General features: G+C 40.2%; 1 protein-coding gene across 1 annotated transcript in view; it reads right to left on the bottom strand.

Moving 5' to 3' along the window:
• Positions 1–1469: 1469 nt before the first annotated feature.
• LOC121384443 (gastrin/cholecystokinin type B receptor-like) overlaps positions 1470–22312 on the bottom strand; it is a 54385-nt gene continuing 33542 nt past the window's right edge. Inside the window, exon 2 of the mRNA XM_041514841.1 lies at positions 1470–2925. Within this exon, the coding sequence (XP_041370775.1) occupies positions 2150–2925 (776 nt within the window). The 3' untranslated portion in view covers positions 1470–2149. The remainder of the gene's footprint in view (positions 2926–22312) is intronic.

The raw sequence follows: 22312 nt of genomic DNA, 5'->3' as shown, positions 1-22312 counted from the left end.
AACGTGTAATGGGCTTCAACGTGTAATGGTCTCCAACGTGTAATGTGTTACAACGTGTAATCGGTTCCAACGTGTAATCGCGTATCCATGCGATGCTACTGCACTACTTGCATCCATGCACACAGCGCCCACACACGCTGCTGAAGTGTGAAGCAACATTTTTGGATTGCAGAGGCGAATCGAAAATTTTGTAAATGTGGTGGTAGTTGTGGGGGTGTCACACAATTATAAAAGTCATAAAAGGCAATTTGAATGTGTCGAAGGCTGCTGAGTAAAACTTCGTGAAGGGATTCGAGAGGTATGCTCCCCGGAAAATAGAAAACAATGTTCAGAAACGCGTTTTTAGGGCAATTTAGCGTAAACACAATCAAAAATTCATTATTAAGGGCACTAAAAACGGGCAGGATGTAGCCACGTGACCCATGTGACCCCCTCTGGATCCTCCTAATGGTGCGCGCACTTTGACGATTTTCCGTAATTTGCTATGAGTATTCTTATGCGTTTCAATCAGTGTATCGCCTTGGCACGTATTTCGTTTACTAGAATCAGCTTTCGTTTATATGATGAAAGAAATATTTACAATTTTGTCAACTCACAGAATTCAATCAGTGCACCACGACTGGTATACCAAAGGATGTAGTATGCGCTATCCTGTCTGTGGAATGGTGCATATAAAAAATCCCTTACTACTAAATTAGTAATGGAAAAAAATGTCAAAATTAGCAAAAGTTTAACATCTAATAGGAAACGATTAATAAATCAATGTACTCTAGCGGTGTCGTTAAACAAAACAAACTTTTAAAGTGTACCACGACTGGTATATCAAAGGCTGTGGGATGGTGCATATAAAAGATCCTTTGCTACTAATGCAACAATGTAACGGGTTTCCTCTCTAAGACTATAATGTCAAAATTATCAACTGTTTGACATCCAATAGCCGATGTACTCTAGTGGTGTCGTTAAACAAAACACATTTTATAACATCACATAAACTTTTGACGTCGAGTATAAATTATTTAGAATCTATAGACTCTTGACGAATGCAGTGAAGCAAACGCAATGAGGCAATCAACGTTAAACTCAACTCATGGGACCTACTTGAGATTCTCACAATCTAAAAAAATTCCCAAGGAGCAATAATTGGCTAATGATCGACCATGGGATATTCCCTGACCAGTAACTCGTAACATCAACACTAAGTTGGAATGACTTTATTTAACAAACGTCATTTGTTTTTCAATATGTATTTAAACAACTAATTAAAGTACTCTACAGAAGAAGCAAATTAAAGAAAACCAAAATCTGAGAGTAGTTAATCAATCCAATATCATTAGTTTAGCCATCTGAGCTCGTTTCATTTCATTTCAACTTATTTTCGGGTTCGTATCCAATTACAGTTCAAGCACGCTGTCCTGGACACACACAACTCAGCTATCTGGGCTGTCTGTCCAGGACAGTGGGTTAGTTGTTCGGTAGAGAGAAGAGGGTGTATTGGTCGTACACCTACCCATTGAGTCGTTGCATGGATCCACCGAGGTGGTTCGATCCTACGACGCAAGCACCTCAGATGAGCGCTCAACCGACTGAGCTAAATAATATAGCAGGAATTCGATGCGTATATATACATACACATACATACGTACATATATACACGCCAATTACTATAAAAGTAAAAATAAATGTAAATATAAAATGTTAGCTAATCATTGGATGTACAGTCAAATGACAAATTCCTCTGATTTCTACATCTGTAGGGACGTGGTGACAGACCTGCCATGGATATATTTCTCGTCAAATTTGGAATGTTTGTCCACGACAGACGTGCTGGAACCTTCAGATGGTTGACTGACTGATTCCAATGACAGACAGTAACACACATAACCAACAACACCGGTGTCGTAGAGAGGCACTCATCCTAGGCGGTTTCCCATTTCAACCAATGCTCCACAATATTCTGTTCAGTCTGCGAAGACAATGTGTGAAAAACCTATCATATTCAGCTGCCATGGTTAGATACCCATAAATGCTGATTAAACAATCTATGCTGCGCGTGTTGTTAAAAACCGAAGCACCGAAGAAGTGATAATACTTTAAAAAAAATTGAAGCACCTATAAAAAGAAGTGGCAGTGATAACTATTTTGGAATCTACTACACGGTGGTTTGAGAAATGGGCCGCCCGCTCACTGACAGCATCCTAGAGCTGCCCCAACTGTCTGCCCTGCGACTGTACAGCCTCTTCATGCAACAGATCTTCCAAAACTCTCGTCTGAATTTCGAAGACACAATCCCGTACACTATGGGATTCACGCAGCTGTTGACGTAAAACATGACGCGAATGATGCAGATCAGATTCCAAAACCCTTCGAACCCGAGCGCGTCGATGTTACTGGCTCGCGTGAACGTCATCCACATCCCCGCGATCCTCAGCGGAGCGTGCAGAATGAAGAACAGGACGGTGATGGTGATGCTCATGATGATCACCTTGTTCCGCGCGTTCTGCACCCGACTGGACGTCTCGTTCTTCTCCTTGTACAGGACGCCGGACTTCTGCTTCAGCTTGAGAATCACAAATCCGTAGAGAACAGCCATGATGCAGAGCGGGATCGCGAAGAAGACGACGAAGAGTATGGTGACGTAGACCTTCTGCCAGGAGTACTTCATGTACTGTCGACACACCTTGATGGGGGTTCCGTCCAGGTAGCGCGAGTCCCGATACACGGCGATGTAGAGGAAAGGCAGGCAGCAGATGAACGAGACGAGCCAGACGACGGCGATGGTCACCCACTTGATGGTTATTGAAAACACTTTCTTGTTCCTCAGAGTCAGCGGGTAGCAGACGGCTTGGAACCGCTCTACGGCGATTACCAGCATCGTCAGGACAGACGCATGCGCGACCGAGTTTTCCAGGATGGGAACCAGTTTACCTAAAACGATAAAAGAAAAGTGTTAAAATTGCATGGTGACATGACTTGTTTTGAGTACAGGATTTACAAGAGCGAGTCCATACTTAATTAAAGTCGTAAAAGAATTGAGGAATGGTTAGTGAAATCTGAATGACAAAACCGTATTCATGATAAACAACGTATATCTGCACAAGACAGAGTGAAAAGGATGTTTAAGGCAAAGTCGTGATTGCTTCCATGATCTACTATCAGATGCTCGTCCTTAAGGCAAAGTCGTGATTGCTTCCACGATCTACTATCAGATGCTCGTCCTTAAGGCAAAGTCGTGATTGCTTCCATGATCTACTATCAGATGCTCGTCCTTAAGGCAAAGTCGTGATTGCTTCCATGATCTACTATCAGATGCTCGTCCTTACGGCAAAGTCGTGATTGCTTCCATGATCTACTATCAGATGCTCGTCCTTAAGGCAAAGTCGTTATTGCTTCCATGATCTACTATCAGATGCTCGTCCTTAAGAGGACCGCCATTCCACTATGTGATCTGTAACGGGATATTTCATATCTCCTGCACCGCCAGGCCTATAATCTTCCCTAGTTAGATAAAAAGGGTTCTATTAACTAAAAATATATTTTCATGTATATTTTTGCAGGAGTGGGTCAAATGTCCTTACCCACCCCTACTAGTTACAAAGATAAAATACATTTAACACATTTCTTTGAAAACCTAATAATATATTTGCATACTATGATCGGGTTCATTCTTCTGGATGTAAATTAATGCGGTTACCAGAAATAGCGCATTCGCGAGAGAAAATCGTTGAATGTAAAGGTTCAGTGGGTGGTGGCAATGAAAATTAATTTGAGAAAAGTGTCAACATGTTATATATCTGTTAATGAATGTGTTCAAATAATTGTGATCTGTTCTCACGAGTTGAACCATAACTCGAAATATGGCACATTTTATGATATTTACATTTATAAAATATACAGATTTTGGTCTTAATTTTGATTCTTAAATGATGTTTCTATCCTCAAAATGTGGAATCTGAATGTTTAAAGGCTGGATGTAGGGTGGTAGCCAGTTTGAGAAAATCGTGTTTGAAGTTTTCATTGGGCATTGAGTACTTTTGTTTAAGTAACAGGGACTTAAATGTACCAATCTTGACCAAATTTGGCATAGGATAATATATCAAACATTGACCGGCCTCGGTGGCGTCGTGGCAGGCCATCGGTCTACAGGCTGGTAGGTACTGGGTTCGGATCCCAGTCGAAGCATGGGATTTTTAATCCAGATACCGACTCCAAACCCTGAGTGAGTGCTCCGCAAGGCTCAATGGGTAGGTGTAAACCACTTGCACCGACCAGTGATCCATAACTGGTTCAACAAAGGCCATGGTTTGTGCTATCCTGCCTGTGGGAAGCGCAAATAAAAGATCCCTTGCTGCCTGTCGTAAAAAGAGTAGCCTATGTGGCGACAGCGGGTTTCCTCTGAAAATAGTGTCAGAATGACCATATGTTTGACGTCCAATAGCCGATGATAAGATAAAAAATCAATGTGCTCTAGTGACGTCGTTAAATAAAACAAACTTTACTTTTTTAATGATAAAAAGTTTTAAAATGTCTCATTCATAAACATTTTAATTATTAAAAACAAACTCACAGACAATGAACACATGACTTATAGTAAATGGGTAAGCATTGCCCTTTTCATGACACAACAGTTCTGTAAGTGTAATATTAATAATATCAGCAGCCATGTCTATTGCACTGATTAACACGTGTCTAATTTTAAAAAATGCCTTGCACTCATTAAAATTATTTTTATTAAAAAATAACAATCCATACATTGAGTAGCCTATACTAAAAGGTAATCATTGCCCTTTTGATGGCACAACTGTTCTATAAGTGCAAAATGAATCATATAATCAGGTATGTCCAATAATTAAAAAATATATATATTATCATTCATAAAAAAACTATTGTTTTTGTTAATATAATAAACAAATACTTAATTATAACAAATACATAGTTAATGCCTTTCATGACTTTTAATAATAATATACAACATCTTGTTCGTCTTTCGTAAATGTTAATGTATATATATATATATTATTCGAACTTGAAAGTATACAGATTTTGAAACAAAAGATGCTAGATTCTAACCAAGCTAACATATTTATCAACTTAAAAATGTAAATGACGAGAGTTCCCTTTTATTATTTTAAACCATCCTGACTCCTTGCTGACCACGAGTTTAAGTACCAGCCAGGCATTAAACCATTTATTGTTTTGTGACATTGATCTAATTTTTAAACCCAGCTCGTCTGATCATACGATTAGCTGAAAGTGTTAGTAATAAAAACAATATTTTTAAATACATATATAAAAAATTCAAATTTAAAAATATAAAAAATATATATAAAAATTACAAATTTAAAGAAACACAATGGAAAGTACTGTACAAAAAATACAAATAACACAGATAAGTAAAATTAAAATTTAGAATAAAATTCTGAGATTTAAAAAACATTTCAATGTCCATTCTGGTATACAATTCTCAGTAATTGGGTAATGTCCATTCTGGTATACAATTCTCAGTAACTAGGTAATGTCCATTCTGGCATACAATTCTCAGTAACTAGGAAATGTCCATTCTGGCATACAATTCTCAGTAACAAGGTAATGTCCATTCTGGCATACAATTCTCAGTAGCTAGGAAATGTCCACTCTGGCATACAATTCTCAGTAACAAGGTAATGTCCATTCTGGCATACAATTCTCAGTAACTAGGTAATGTCCACTCTGGCATACAATTCTCAGTAACAAGGTAATGTCCATTCTGGCATACAATTCTCAGTAACTAGGTAATGTCCACTCTGGCATACAATTCTCAGTAACAAGGTAATGTCCACTCTGGCATACAATTCTCAGTAACTAGGTAATGTCCATTCTGGCATACAATTCTCAGTAACTATGTAATGTCCATTCTGGCATACAATTCTCAGTAACTAGGTAATGTCCATTCTGGCATACAATTCTCAGTAACTAGGTAATGTCCACTCTGGCATACAATTCTCAGTAACTAGGTAATGTCCATTCTGGCATACAATTCTCAGTAACTAGGTAATGTCCATTATGGTATTTCAATGTATACCAGAATGGACATTACGTAGTTACTGAGAATTGCAATCCCCTGAGAAAGACAGCGGGAAGCTGCCGAAACGTTAGGACTATTTTGTAACGTATTTTGGTGAGATATATAACTATAGTTTTATCTATTACAGCTCACTCGTGTACTAAGGATCGTGTGCAGGGTTGGGGGTCAAAACCCCTCCCTCCGCAAGCAACGTTTCTAAACAACAACAAAAATCCAATATATTTTCCGGAGGAGCATGATTCGACTCCTCCCCCCCCCCCCCCCTCCTTCACTCGCCACAGTCTACAGCCTCCACTGCGTATAGTCCTGTACACTTGCCGCTCGTGTAGAAAGGAAAAAAAATCGAAAAACAAATTAAGTTCTTCATTGCTTTAAGACACATTCAGTGAAATTATTATATTAATTGTGACACGTTCTCACGAGATGAGAACCCTCGCAGCCAGATGATTGCGTTACAGGCGCAATTAGTCGGTTCACGTCTTTCTGGCTGTTTTTTGACAAAACTGAAGTCTTTTAGCATTAAACCTTGGTATGTTTGCACTGATTGGCTCAAAAACGTTCAGTAGATATGTTCAAAAATGGATTTCAATGAATCAAACCCGCATCAGTTATTGCATTCTTTTGGACGGAATGGATTGAATTAGCTATTTTTAAAAGTTAACTCTTAAAAGTTAACTGAAGTCTCTCAATGTGCATCAATGTTTGATATAAAGTAAAGTTTGTTTTATTTAACGACGCCTCTAGAGCACATTGATTTTTTTATCTTATAATCGGCTATTGGATTACATTTTTGTTTTTGCATTAGACACGTGTTAATGAGTGCAAGACATGTTTTTGCACTAGACACGTGTTAATGAGTGCAAGACATGTTTTTGCATTAGACACGTGTTAATGAGTGCAAGACATGTTTTTGCATTAGACACGTGTTAATAAGTGCAAGACATATTATTTTGCATTAGACACGTGTTAATGAGTGCAAGACATGTTGTTGCATTAGACACGTATTAATAAGTGCAAGAGATATTATTTTGCATTAGACACGTGTTAATGAGTGCAATACATGTTTTTGCATTAGACACGTGTTAATAAGTGCAAGACATGTTGTTGCATTAGACACGTGTTAATAAGTGCAAGAGATATTATTTTGCATTAGACACGTGTTAATGAGTGCAAGTCATGTTGTTGCATTAGACACGTGTTAATGAGTGCAAGTCATGTTGTTGCATTAGACACGTGTTAATAAGTGCAAGAGATATTATTTTGCATTAGACACGTGTTAATGAGTGCAAGACATGTTGTTGCATTAGACACGTGTTAATAAGTGCAAGACATGTTGTTGCATTAGACACGTGTTAATAAGTGCAAGACATGTTGTTGCATTAGACACGTGTTAATGAGTGCAAGACATGTTGTTGCATTAGACACGTGTTAATGAGTGCAAGACATGTTGTTGCATTAGACACGTGTTAATAAGTGCAAGACATTTTGTTTAGTATTAGAAAGGTATGTCTAGCTATATTATTAATATTGGACTTACAGAACAGTTGAGCCAGGAAAATAGCAGTGATTACCCCTTTATTATAATCAATGTGTTCATCGGTTATTGTGTTAATGAAAATAAAAGTTTTTCAAAGTAAGACGATGTCACTGTTATAAGATAGACGAATGTATCCATATTTTATAGGAATATGTCCATTTTACAACGATTTAACACTACCCCCCCCCCCCCCCCCCCCCTGCCTCCAACAAATATGTGAACGGTAGTTCTCAGCACTACAACACTTGAAAGTAGGGTCCAAAGCAAGTAGGATCCAGAATCGCTTAGTGGATTTGCTATGCTTGTTTTTTTAATCACTGGAGCTCATTTCTAGCCCGGAACTCATCTACTCCAGTTGACCTGAAAATATAGGTTTACTCTCCAGAAACATGACTTAAGTCACCTAGAAGCCAAGATATTGGGAAATCACCGTTTTGAGGTCGACATTTATAAAATAAGTCTATAGTCCATCCCATCATTTGAAAAATGTTTTTTTTTGTAAATAATTTCAGTTTTGTCTGACGTTAGAAGAAAAGTAAAAGTGTTTTAGAAATAACACAAAAATACTATTGTTGTGTCCAATTTAGAAAACAACCGGCTCAAAAATAACTAACTTGTAATAAATTCCATAGCATGAAAAAAGGCTTTCCCTGTTGGACGGCCTATATGTTGGCCGCCACATTGACTTCTGGGAAACGACTGACTGGTTATTTTATGTAGTTTTCAAAAATGTATAGGTTTCAAAATCTCCATAAAACGTGAACAATATTACTCAAGAAACCTGCACATGGTAATATTACTGTTATAACTACGCAATACAATAGTGCATTAAAAGAATATATGAAGACAGAAAAAGATACGGTTTGCGTTTAACAAGACCATCGGAGCACATTGATGTCAAACACACGGTTATGTTGACACGTGGGCTGCGTTCAGCCAGACCAAGAGGAAAATCGTCCGCTAGACTAGTTTACGCGCTTCACGGTAAACCAAATGGCCACGTTGGGAACCAACCAAATAGTTCGCGAACGTTAGCGAAACGTTCGCTGGCTGAACTTGGGGCTGGTGTCAGAAGAAACTCGTTGTCACTACACATACTACTCTAACCGAATAGCAGCAAGAGCTCTTTTATGGATACACACGATCCTTCCACTTCTCGAATCGTAGGCAGACGCTATTGCGCTGCTAGAATCGAACCCAGTCGGTGGGCCCATTGGGCTATTTCTCGCTCTAGCCAGTGCACCACGACTGGTATATCAAAGGCCGTGGTCTGTTCTATTCTGTCTGAGGGATGCTATCCCTTGCTACAAATGAAAACAAAAAAATGTAGCGGGTTTCTTCTCTAAGACTAAATGTCAAAAGTAACAAATGTTTGACATTCAATAGCCGATGATGAATAAATCAATGTAATTTAGTGGTTCAAACCAGTGGCGTAGCGAGAGGTGTGTGTGTGTGGGGAGGGGGGGGGGGTGCACGGGGGCTATGGTTAAACAAAACACACCTTTAACTCTTGCGCTTCAGCTACAGATTAAAATACATGCCTTTTTATACATAATGTATCGTGTGAGGTGCCCGTTATAGATGAGTGGTTGCTAAATAAAGGTGGCCTTATTAGAGGTTCCACCATTCAAACCAGGCTTGTCTACAGGTACATTGTAATAAGGAAAGAACGGAAGAAATGTTTTATTTAACGACGCACTCAATACATTTTATTTACGGTTATATGGCGTCAGACATTTGGTTAAGGATCAAACAGATACTGAGAGAGGAAACCCGCTGTCGCCACTTCTTGAGCTACTCTTTTCGATTAGCAGCAAGGGATCTTTTATATGCACCATCCCACAAACAGGATAGTGCATACCACGGCCTTTGCTACACCAGTCATGAAGCAATGGCTGGAACGAGAAATAGCCCAATGGGGCCAAAAACGTGGATCGATCCTAAACCAACCGCGCATCAAGTGAGCGCTTTTACCACTGGGCTACGTGCCGTCCCCTTGCAGATATGGTTTTACGCGAGTAATTTTATTCAACAGTGCATTTTTTAAAAGTGTAATATCTACTGGATACCACAGATTCAGACCACCAAGTTGGTGTTAATAGTCGAACATTTTAGAGGAGGTTACAGCTTCAGCTTTATGGGATTGATCACGCGATCCTGTTCAACAAAGGACAATATATTTGATCTATGGGTATCCATCTAGAAGAACAAAAAGAACAAGAAGAAAAAAAAGGGAGAGAGAGAGAAAAGAAAGGAGACAAAATTAATTACAAAAAAACGCGAAATGTTAATTATGACATTTGTCGTTGAGGTGTTGCGACGTTTGTTGGTGTGACATTTGTGGTAATCAGCGTTGTGACATTTGTGGTTAACACCGGTCCTGTGTAATATTTGTCCATGATTAGGACATTTGAGGTGGTAGAATTACAATTTTTTTCCTCAAAATGACATGTCAGTTTTGCGACATTTGTAATCACTATAAGTGTTCCACAAAAAACTTCGTTAAACATTGAATGTATAGAAAATGCCAGACCCACGTTAATTACGATTAAGCTTCAAAACCTTAGAAATTTTTATGAAATCAGCAATTCCGCGGACACTGACAACTGTCAGTCGCTAGATAAAGCATTTCAAAAACAAAAATAATAAATACATTTAGCGCCAAGCACCCATAATGCATCTTTGAGACATCCCCTTTAATGGAAATATATGCAACATATCCAAGAGTGTTTGCAGGGGATGGGGTGGGGTTTGGGGATCACTCCCCTCTCCAATCAATTTAAAACAAAACATGTTTCCCAAAGGAGGATGACCGGGACGCTCCTAAAAACTTCGCTTGTCACGGTCTAAACCCAACCTCCCTGCACAATTTCTTGCACACGCGCCTGAAGTGAAGCATATGAGACAGCGCTTGAAAACAAGCAATGTAAACAAATGTCGTCCCGCGCCTGTGGGATGTGGGCAAATTGATTATCACTGCTGAAGACCGACACGCAAGCATCTTGCTCAGCTATAACACGAAGTGTCAAACATAATTATCCTCCAACTCCCACGAGCTACTGCGTGGTTAGAGAGGAATCATGAGGTGCACGCACGTGTACCATATCCGTCTGTCTGTCTGTCTGTCTGTCTGTCTATCTATCTATCTATCTATATCGATCTATGTTCTTCTGTTTATTAATCTATCTGTCTATCTATATATATGTGTGTGTGTGTGTGTGTGTGTCTCTCTCTCTCTCTCTCTCTCTCTCTCTCTCTCTCTCTCTCTCTCTCTCTCTCTCTCTCTCTCTCTCTCTCTCTCTCTCTCTCTCTCTCTCTCTATATATATATATATATATATATATATATATATATATATATATATATATATATATATATATATATATATATATCTAGCCCACGCACCCAAAACCAACCCACCAACCTAACTCACCCATCCATCCATCCAGCCAGCCAGCCAGCCATCCATCCATTCAATCCAGCCATCCGTCTATCTAATTGTCTATCTGCTCGTGACACGTGATTCTGTACAAAAATACCACCTTCCTTCTTCTTCATCTCGGGGGCGGGTAAAGCGCTCGCCTGATGCACGGTCTGTCTGGGATCGATCCTCATCAGTGGGCCCATTCGGCTATTTCTCGCTCCATCTAGTGCACCACGACTGGTACATCAAAGGCCGTGGTATGTGCTATCCTGTCTGTAGGATGGTGCATATAAAAGATCCCTTGCTGCTAATCGAAAAGAGTAGCCTATGAAGTGGCGACAGCGGGTTTCCTCTCTCAATATATATGTGGTCCGTAACCATATGTCTGACGCCATATAACCGTAAATAAAATGTGTTGAGTGCGTCGATAAATACATTTCCTTCCTTCCTTCTTCTTCATCTCAGTTCAAATTTGTGAAAATTGTCTCATACGGATATTCCGATTTGAGTGATGAATTGGGTAGTTGTTTGCAGGTCCTCCCTAGATCCCCAAAGCTTCTGATGTATGCGGTCAGAAGTGGCTTCTCTCCGAGTTGTGTAGTGGACATTGTTGTAGGAGAGGTTCTGGTGTTTGCAGGCCTGTGCCACATTGACAGTCGCTTGTGTCACATATATTAAGCTTATGGAGATGGAAGTTTAGACAGCAGTGACCTGTGCGAAGGCTGAAGATTGTAGTCTTACTGTTGATCAATTACGTTAAAAGAGAAAACACAAATGTATCAAAACTGAAGTTATGTTTGCCTTTTAGCATTAGTAAAAGACCACTTAGATGATAAGACAAGACTGCCGCTTTAAGAATCGTATGTGTTTCAACAATTATGTTTCCAGCTGGGTCCATCGCAAGCTTCCTACCTGCAAATCATCCAGCAGATTAAATCAGCAAATCCATTTAGTTCGAGTCATGATCACGATTACTGTTGCTTGGGGATTGTTCTGACCGTTAGTTAAATCATCTATTGTCAGCCATCACAGTGAATGGGAAGCCAGCTGAAACAGGCCAATAAAAAGAAAAAGAAAGAAATGTTTTATTTAACGACGCACTCAACACATTTTATTTACGGTTATATGGCGTCAGACATATGGTTAAGGACCACAGATTTTGAGAGGAAACCCGCTGTCGCCACATAGGCTACTCTTTTACGACAGGCAGCAAGGGATCTTTTATTTGCGCTTCCCACAGGCAGGATAGCACAAACCATGGCCTTTGTTGAACCAGTTATGGATCACTGGTCGGTGCAAGTGGTTTACACCTACCCATTGAGCCTTGCGGAGCACTCACTCAGGATTTGGAGTCGGTATCTGGATTTAAAAACCCATGCCTCGACTGGGATCCGAACCCAGTACCTACCAGCCTGTAGACCGATGGCTAGCCACGACGCCACCGAGGCCGGTTCAGGCCAACAAAGGCAAGATCGAATTGCAAACGCTGCACCAACAGGATTCTTCAAATCTTGAAAAAATAATTTGTAAAGCCACCGAGAAATCCAACATCGATATTACAGTAAACGAGTGTAGAATAGAATGAATGTCTGACGTCATCTCAGAAGGAAAAGGATATCGGCTAAAATGTTCACTAAAACAGGAGTGAAAGAGCTACATTCATGGAAGACCGCATTACACATATTAATATACCATTCCAAAAATAGAATCCTGAAGAAGACACAAACTAACGTTATGATCAGACTGTTAAAGCAGGAGGCTTCCTATATGACAGTGAAGTAGTGGTAAACAAGCAAGCAAACATACAAACATCCCCCAGCCTCCTCAACACATCACAGGAAGGAAGGAAGGAAGGAAGGAAGGAAATGTTTTATTTAACGACGCACTCAACACATTTTATTTACGGTTATATGGCGTCGGACATATGGTGAAGGACCACACAGATATTGAGGGAGGAAACCCGCTGTCACCACTTCATGGGCTACTCTTTTTCGATTAGTAGCAAAGGATCTTTTATATGCACTATCCCACAGACAGGATAGTACATACCACGGCCTTTGTTATACCAGTTGTGGAGTACTGGCTGGAACGAGAAATAGCCCAATGAGCCCACCGACGGGGATCGATTCCAAACCGACCGCGCATCAAGCAAGCGCTTTACCACTGGGCTACACATCACAGACGCATCAAAGCCTATTTAACGATATGCGGGGCCTGTAGCACAAATAACAGCGGAGCCCCTTCCCAGGATATATATTTTGCAACCCACTCGGAGAAAGGGAAAAATGATCTGGCGAAAATAAAAGCACATATCGCCGCGGGGGCCTCTGAAGCGCGCTGCCAGTAGCACGTGTTACATGTGCTACTAGGATAAGCCGGCTTTGAGATGCATAGAGAAATATTTCAATTTAAAAAGATACTGGGTAAAGAGTAGCGTATTCACAACTCTTACAGAATACCACGACAGCACTCCTAGGGTTAGGAAAAGGGATCGCAGTACAAATAAAATAAAATTCTGCGTGCCAAAGTTTGAAGTGCCGTCGCATACAGCATTAAACAACACCATTCCTGCTGCTGATAAATCTGGCCAATATATAAATACCTGTCATTTAAGTTTAACTAGTATCAGTGTATCAGATTGTACTGGGTACGACTAAAATTAGGGCGGAAGTAAAAAAGTTAAAATTTGTTTTGTTTAACGACACCACTATAGCAATTTGATTTATTAATTATCAGCTATTGTATGTCAAACATTGTGTTTCTGACATATAGTCTTAGAAACCCGTTACATTTTTCCATTAGGAGCAAAGGCTCTTTTATATGTACCATCCCACAGACAGGATAGTACATACTACGGCCTTTGATATACCAGTCGTGGTACACTCAGTTTGTAAATATTGTGCTAGTTCTGCTGATGACGTAACAGACGTGAACGTCCTCGTTGCACTAAAGTGCTCTTACACAGGTAGTAACATGTTGATAACATCTGCCAACATCCCGCACGTTATTCACGCGAATGGGTCTTTTATACGCAATCCGAGAAGCGACAGCACCTCCTTTCAATAATGTTCCGGTTAAATACGTAGGTGCTGTCGGGTTTCTTCCTGTAGTGTGTGTATTAGTGGTTACTATGTGAAATATTAGTTATTGGCGAACTCGAGAATTATTTAGCGTCAAACATAGGTTTTTTGGTATATTAGAACGAACATGTTTGCCTACCGTGTGGTAGGCAGCCAATCCGTGTTTTTGCTATAGAGTTATCTCTGGCTGAGAGAGCGACCATAACCGTCTAAATGTCCTTCTAGTTCTCGAAAGGCAGAGTACTCGGGCTATATTCCATTTCATTTCAACTTATTTTCGTGCTTATATCCAATTAAGGTTCAAGCTTGCTGTCCTGGACACACACTTCAGCTACCTGGGCTGTCTGTCGAAGGCAGTGGATTAGTAGTTAGTTGGTTACTGGTTAGTGAGAGAGAAGAGGGTGTAGCAGTCTTACACCTACCCAATGAGTCGTTAAAACTCGCTCTGGGTGGGAGCCGGTACCAGGCTGCGAACCCTATACCTACTAGCCTTTATTCCGATGGCGTAACCACGACACCACCGAGACTGGTCCAGGCTATATACATATCAGCACTACTTTGTACTTAAAGACCATTGGATGCTTTTATCTCTGATTGACACTAAGGGAAGATTTGTCAAACGAGGTTTTGGAAAATTAAAACCAGGCAGCATTATTGACGTATTCCATCAAAGGAGCAACTGTCTTTCGTATTCATTTAGACACCGTGTAGTTATTATGGTAAAAGTATCGCGTTCGCTTGACATCAGCTGTATAATGATGGCAGGTACTCGTCTCCTTATGGAACATGACTCCAGATAAGCCATAGCCACTGATATTGGCTTTAGCTTTAGTTAAGACGCATTTAGTAATGATGATATTGTTCTGAAAATACTTTTGACTAGACGTATCGAAGGTTTTATTTTTCATGTTCTATGGCAGAAAATAAGTGCTGACCTTTGAATAATCTAAAATAGTGTCTACGAAATAAGACACAACTGATCAGGCCTGTGGTGCCACCAATAGTATACATGCTTAACAATCGAATTCATTCGAGAAACAAATCTGTCACCGTTGTTTGCAGGTCCTCCCTAGATCCCCAAAGCTTCTGATGTATGCGGTCAGAAGTGGCTTCTCTCCGAGTTTACCGGCCTCGGTGGCGTCGTGGCAGGCCATCGGTCTACAGGCTGGTAGGTACTGGGTTCGGATCCCAGTCGAGGCATGGGATTTTTAATCCAGATACCGACTCCAAACCCTGAGTGAGTGCTCCGCAAGGCTCAATGGGTAGTTGTAAACCACTTGCACCGACCAGTGATCCATAACTGGTTCAACAAAGGCCATGGTTTGTGCTATCCTGCCTGTGGGAAGCGCAAATAAAAGATCCCTTGCTGCCTGTCGAAAAAAGAGTAGCCTATGTGGCGACAGCGGGTTTCCTCTTCAAAACAGTGTCAAAATTACCATATGTTTGACGTCCAATAGCCGATGATAAGATAAAAAATCAATGTGCTCTAGTGGCGTCGTTAAATAAAACAAACTTTTTTTTCTCCCCGAGTTGTGTAGTGGACATTGTTGTAGGATAGGTTCTGGTGTTTGCAGGCCTGTGCCACATTGACAGTCGCTTGTGTCAGATATATTAAGCTTGTGAAGATGGAAATTTAGACAGCAGTGACCTGTGCGAAGGCTGAAGATTGTAGTCTTACAGTTGATCAATTACGTTCAAAGAGAAAACACAAATGTATCAAAACTGAAGTTATGTTTGCCTTTTAGCATTAGTAAAAGACCACTTAGATGATAAAACAAGACTGCCGCTTTAAGAATCGTATGCATTTCAACAATTATGTTTCCAGCTGGGTCCATCGCAAGCTTCCTACCTGCCAATCATCCAGCAGATTAAATCAGCAAATCCATTTAGTTCCAGTCATGATCACGATTACTGTTGCTTGGGGATTGTTCTGACCGTTAGTTAAATCATCTATTGTCAGCCATCACAGTGAATGGAAAGCCAACGGAAACAGGCCAATAAAGGCAAGATCGAATTGCAAACGCTGCACCAACAGGATTCTTCAAATCTTGAAAAAATTATTTGTAAAGCCACCGAGAAATCCAACATCGATATTACAATAAACGAGTGTAGAATAGAATGAATGTCTGACGTCATCTCAGAAGGAAAAGGATATCGGCTAAAATGTTCACTAAAACAAGAGTGAAAGAGTTACATTCATGGAAGACCGCATTACACATATTAATATACCATTCCAAAAATAGAATCCTGAAGAAGACACAAACTAACGTTATGATCAGACTGTTAAAGCAGGAGGCTTCCTATATGACAGTGAAGTAGTGGTAAACAAGCAAGCAAACATACAAACATCCCCCAGCCTCCTCAACACATCACAGGAAGGACGGAAGGAAGGAAGGAAGGAAATGTTTTATTTAACGACGCACTCAACACATTTTATTTACGGTTATATGGCGTCGGACATATGGTGAAGGACCACACAGATATTGAGGGAGGAAACCCGCTGTCACCACTTCATGGGCTACTCTTTTTCGATTAGTAGCAAAGGATCTTTTATATGCACTATCCCACAGACAGGATAGTACATACCACGGCCTTTGTTATACCAGTTGTGGAGTACTGGCTGGAACGAGAAATAGCCCAATGACCCCACCTAAGGGGATCGATTCCAAACCGACCGCGCATCAAGCAAGCGCTTTACCACTGGGCTACACATCACAGACGCATCAAAGCCTATTTAACGATATGCGGGGACTGTAGCACAAATAACAGCGGAGCCCCTTCCCAAGATATATATTTTGCAACCCACTCGGAGAAAGGGAAAAATGATCTGGCGAAAATAAAAGCACATATCGCCGCGGGGGCCTCTGAAGCGCGCTGCCAGTAGCACGTGTTACATGTGCTACTAGGATAAGCCGGCTTTGAGATGCATAGAGAAATATTTCAATTTAAAAAGATACTGGGTAAAGAGTAGCGTATTCACAACTCTTACAGAATACCACGACAGCACTCCTAGGGTTAGCAAAAGGGATCGCAGTACAAATAAAATAAAATTCTGCGTGCCAAAGTTTGAAGTGCCGTCGCATACAGCATTAAACAACACCATTCCTGCTGCTGGTGGGATACGTGACACAGCTTGTTATAAAGTATTGATAAATCTGGCCAATATATAAATACCTGTCATTTAAGTTTAACTAGTATCAGTGTATCAGATTGTACTGGGTACGACTAAAATTAGGGCGGAAGTAAAAAAGTTAAAATTTGTTTTGTTTAACGACACCACTATAGCAATTTGATTTATTAATTATCAGCTATTGTATGTCAAACATTGTGTTTCTGACATATAGTCTTAGAAACCCGTTACATTTTTCCATTAGGAGCAAAGGCTCTTTATATGTACCATCCCACAGACAGGATAGTACATACTACGGCCTTTGATATACCAGTCGTGGTACACTCAGTTTGTAAATATTGTGCTAGTTCTGCTGATGATGACGTAACAGACGTGAACGTCCTCGTTGCACTAAAGTGCTCTTACACAGGTAGTAACATGTAGATAACATCTGCCAACATCCTGCACGTTATTCACGCGAATGGGTCTTTTATACGCAATCCGAGAAGCGACAGCACCTCCTTTCAATAATGTTCCGGTTAAATACGTAGGTGCTGTCGGGTTTCTTCCTGTAGTGTGTGTATTAGTGGTTACTATGTGAAATATTAGTTATTGGCGAACTCGAGAATTATTTAGCGTCAAACATAGGTTTTTTGGTATATTAGAACGAACATCTTTGCCTACCGTGTGGTAGGCAGCCTATCCGTGTTTTTGCTATAGAGTTATCTCTGGCTGAGAAAGCGACCATAACCGTCTAAATGTCCTTCTAGTTCTCGAACGGCAGAGTACTCGGGCTATATTCCATTTCATTTCAACTTATTTTAGTGCTTATATCCAATTAAGGTTCAAGCTTGCTGTCCTGGACACACACTTCAGCTACCTGGGCTGTCTGTCGAAGGCAGTGGATTAGTAGTTAGTTGGTTACTGGTTAGTGAGAGAGAAGAGGGTGTAGCAGTCTTACACCTACCCAATGAGTCGTTAAAACTCGCTCTGGGTGGGAGCCGGTACCAGGCTGCGAACCCTATACCTACTAGCCTTTGTTCCGATGGCGTAACCACGACACCACCGAGACCGGTCCAGGCTATATACATATCAGCACTACTTTGTACTTAAAGACCATTGGATGCTTTTATCTCTGATTGACACTAAGGGAAGATTTGTCAAACGAGGTTTTGGAAAATTAAAACCAGGCAGCATTATTGACGTATTCCATCAAAGGAGCAACTGTCTTTCGTATTCATTTAGACATCGTGTAGTTATTATGGTAAAAGTATCGCGTTCGCTTGATATCAGCTGTATAATGATGGCAGGTACTCGTCTCCTTATGGAACATGACTCCAGATAAGCCATAGCCACTGATATTGGCTTTAGCTTTAGTTAAGACGCATTTAGTAATGATGATATTGTTCTGAAAATACTTTTGACTAGACGTATCGAAGGTTTTATTTTTCTTGTTCTATGGCAGAAAATAAGTGCTGACCTTTGAATAATTTAAAATAGTGTCTACGAAATAAGACACAACTGATCAGGCCTGTGGTGCCACCAATAGTATACATGCTTAACAATCGAATTCATTCGAGAAACAAATCTGTCACCGCCCCCCCCCCCCCCCCCCCCCGGTCCCCGGATGTAGGACAACATGTCAACGGTCAAAATGTCTACGGTTTAAAATGTCAATGAAATAACCCCAACGGATAACATTCCCAGTCTGGAGCTCCACGCGGTAAGACGTGTTTGTTTCGCTTGTGCACACTGCACGTGCTTTTGTGTGCTCGACTTGGGGGTCCTTCATTTCGTTGTTTTTGTCAGCGAAATGAAGTTTTCTACTGGGATGTATGCGGCCATTGGAACTGATTGAACGCTGGAACGCTTCTCGTTTCGACAGCCTGCACCACAAGGTTGGATTCTTTTTTAGCGAGATTCCTTGCCTCCACGTCATTTCTCCGTCTGACTGTCGAGTTGTTGTTTTTTTGTGACTCGTATGACGGCCATTCTACAGAACGCCACTGTTGTTCGCGTTTAGTCTCTACATGTCCGAGCCTGTCCTAGCAGTACTGGAAGATTGACCGCCCCACTCTAAGAAGAAATAGGAAGCGGGGTCGACCCCTACTACTCTTTTTCTAGACTTTACCTTACCTTGGAGTCGGGCCCGTCCGCACCACTATACCAACCCATGACGACTGGACTATACCCTAGTATGATACTTTCTCTCGTTCAGACGGATCCGGCTTCTCAAGATCTGTATTTCAGCACAGCACTACACCTCCAACGTCTATCGACTGTCAATCTAGGGGTTTTCTTGACGGGATGCAACCCACCTCGTCCCTTTAAGCTGTGCACCCAAACGGCCTTAACGAGGCCACTCGCGTGGACATATCGATCGGACTTTAAACTTTTAGATCTGCGTTCAAAATTTTATGGTTTTTTTTTAATATTATTAAATAGTCCGATCCTCTCTTCTTTCTCTTATTTAATTTTGGACTGTCCTTCTAAAATGCTCCAAATTATATAAATATTCGGCGGAGCAGTCAATTCTTTTTTATTTTTGGCTTGTAACCTTTTTATTTTTTTTATTTATTCTGTTAACTTTTTTACTAATTGCTATTTTCAAAATTCTGCCCATTTTCAACCCCCCCCCCCCCCCCATCCTGAGTCGGGCCACCGATCTTATCGGAGGTCGGACTCGGGATGGGCGTGTTCGAAACCCTAGTGGTATATGGGCACGTTAAACTAGTTATCATCATCATCACCAACGGTTAAGCATTTGTGGTAGTGTTGGTATGAAGTGCTCCTACTGGCAGTAGCTGGCGGGAATTTCCTATTAGCTTAGGGTTTTTTTAAGCAGACGGTTCTCTAAAACAAAACAAGAAACTAAGTACACTACTTCTATTTTGTTCTTTGATGTCTTTGTTTCAATCTGATTAAAATTAGCTCTACTGGTCTCACCAGTAGATCTAACAGCATTGCATGGACTCCCATGTCCAGGTGACATTTCATCTATAAATAACAATTTAAATATCGACCAATTACACTTCGCCTTTTATAACGTTATTCGGGAGCATACACATTCTAAAAATATCGGTCGAGACTATTTAAGCAATAGGCGAACTTGTTGGTCTATTTCAACACTGAAAAAATAGGAAGAAAAGTGCAGTAATAAACTCTGGAGTGTATACTAGTATAAACAGATTTTATGGTTATACCATCACGGTGTTTTTTTTTCGTCTTGAAACGAATTTTATATTGAAATTAGTTTCCGGCATACTTCGTAATTCACCCGAATCATTTCATATACCCTCGGCATAATCCCGAATGTTTTCAAATTATTTTCAAATCACTGGCATGATTTTGTAAGTAAGGTTTTGATTCGTCGAATTAAAGGTCAACTGGACATGATCTCCAACGGGCTGCTGTTAGATCCACATGTAATAGTGGAGCTAATTTTAATAAGATTGTCTTTATTTCTATACAAGCTCAAAACAGTTTTTTTGATGTGACCATTTGCAGGGGCGAATTCAGGGAATACTTTGTTTCTGAACCAGAAATACCCCATTAGTCCCACCATCAGGGATCGATCCTAGACAACCCGCGCATCACACGAGCCAAACACGAGCGCTTTACCAATGAGCTAAATCCCAGATATAACCAAATTGTTTTCCATTATTCTGTGACTAGTGAGTCACTGGTAATACACCGAATTGTTTTCCATTATTCTGTGAGTAGTGAGTCACTGGTAATACATCGAATTGTTTTCCATTATTCTGTGACTAGTGAACCACTGGTAATACATCGAATTGTTTTCCATTATTCTGTGAGTAGTGAGTCACTGGTAATACATCGAATTGTTTCCATTATTCTGTGAGTAGTGAGTCACTGGTAATACATCGAATTGTTTTCCATTATTCTGTGACTAATGAGCCACTGGTAATACATCGAATTGTTTTCCATTATTCTGTGACTAGTGAGTCACTGGTAATACATCGAATTGTTTCCATTATTCTGTGAGTAGTGAGTCACTGGTAATACGATCGAATTGTTTTCCATTATTCACTGTAATACATCGAGTAGTATTCAGTCACTAGTCAGTCACATCGAATTGTTTTCCATTATTCTGTGAGTAGTCAGTCACTGGTAATACATCGAATTGTTTTCCATTATTCTGTGAGTAGTCAGTCACTGGTAATACACCGAATTGTTTTCCATTATTCTGTGAGTAGTCAGTCACTGGTAATACACCGAATTGTTTTCCATTATTCTGTGAGTAGTCAGTCACTGGTAATACACCGAATTGTTTTCCATTATTCTGTGAGTAGTGAGTCACTGGTAATACACCGAATTGTTTTCCATTATTCTGTGACTAGTGAGTCACTAGTGACACACCAAACTAGTGACACACCAAACTATTTTCCATTATTTTGTGAGTAGTCAGTCACTAGATATACACCAAACTGTTTTCCATTATTATGTGAGTAGTAAGTCACTGGTAATACACCGAACTGTTTTCCATTATTATGTTAGTAGTCCGTCACTAGATATACACCGAATAGTTTTCCATTATGTGAGTAGTAAGTCACTGGTAATACACCGAACTGTTTTCCATTATTATGTTAGTAGTCTGTCACTAGATATACACCGAATAGTTTTCAATTATTATGTGAGTAGTAAGTCACTAGATATACACCGAACTGTTTTCCGTTATTCTGTAAGTAGTGAGTCACTAGATATACACCGAACTGTTTTTCGTTATTATGTGAGTAGTGAGTCACTAGATATACACCGAACTGTTTTTCGTTATTCTGTGAGTAGTCAGTCACTAGATATACACCGAACTGTTTTTCATTATTCTGTGAGTAGTCAGTCACTAGATATACACCGAACTGTTTTCCATTATTCTGTTAGTAGTCAGTCACTAGATATACACCGAATTGTTTTCCATTATTCTGTGAATAGTCAGTCACTAGATATACACCGAACTGTTTTCCATTATTCTGTGAGTAGTCAGTCACTAGATATACACCGAACTGTTTTCCATTATTCTGTGAGTAGTCAGTCACTAGATATACACCGAACTGTTTTCCATTATTCTGTGAGTAGTCAGTCA

This window comes from Gigantopelta aegis, chromosome 10 (assembly GCF_016097555.1).
Source record: "Gigantopelta aegis isolate Gae_Host chromosome 10, Gae_host_genome, whole genome shotgun sequence".
In the NCBI taxonomy this organism is placed as follows: Eukaryota; Metazoa; Mollusca; class Gastropoda; order Neomphalida; family Peltospiridae; genus Gigantopelta; species Gigantopelta aegis.
This window is presented reverse-complemented; position numbering and strand designations above follow the sequence as displayed.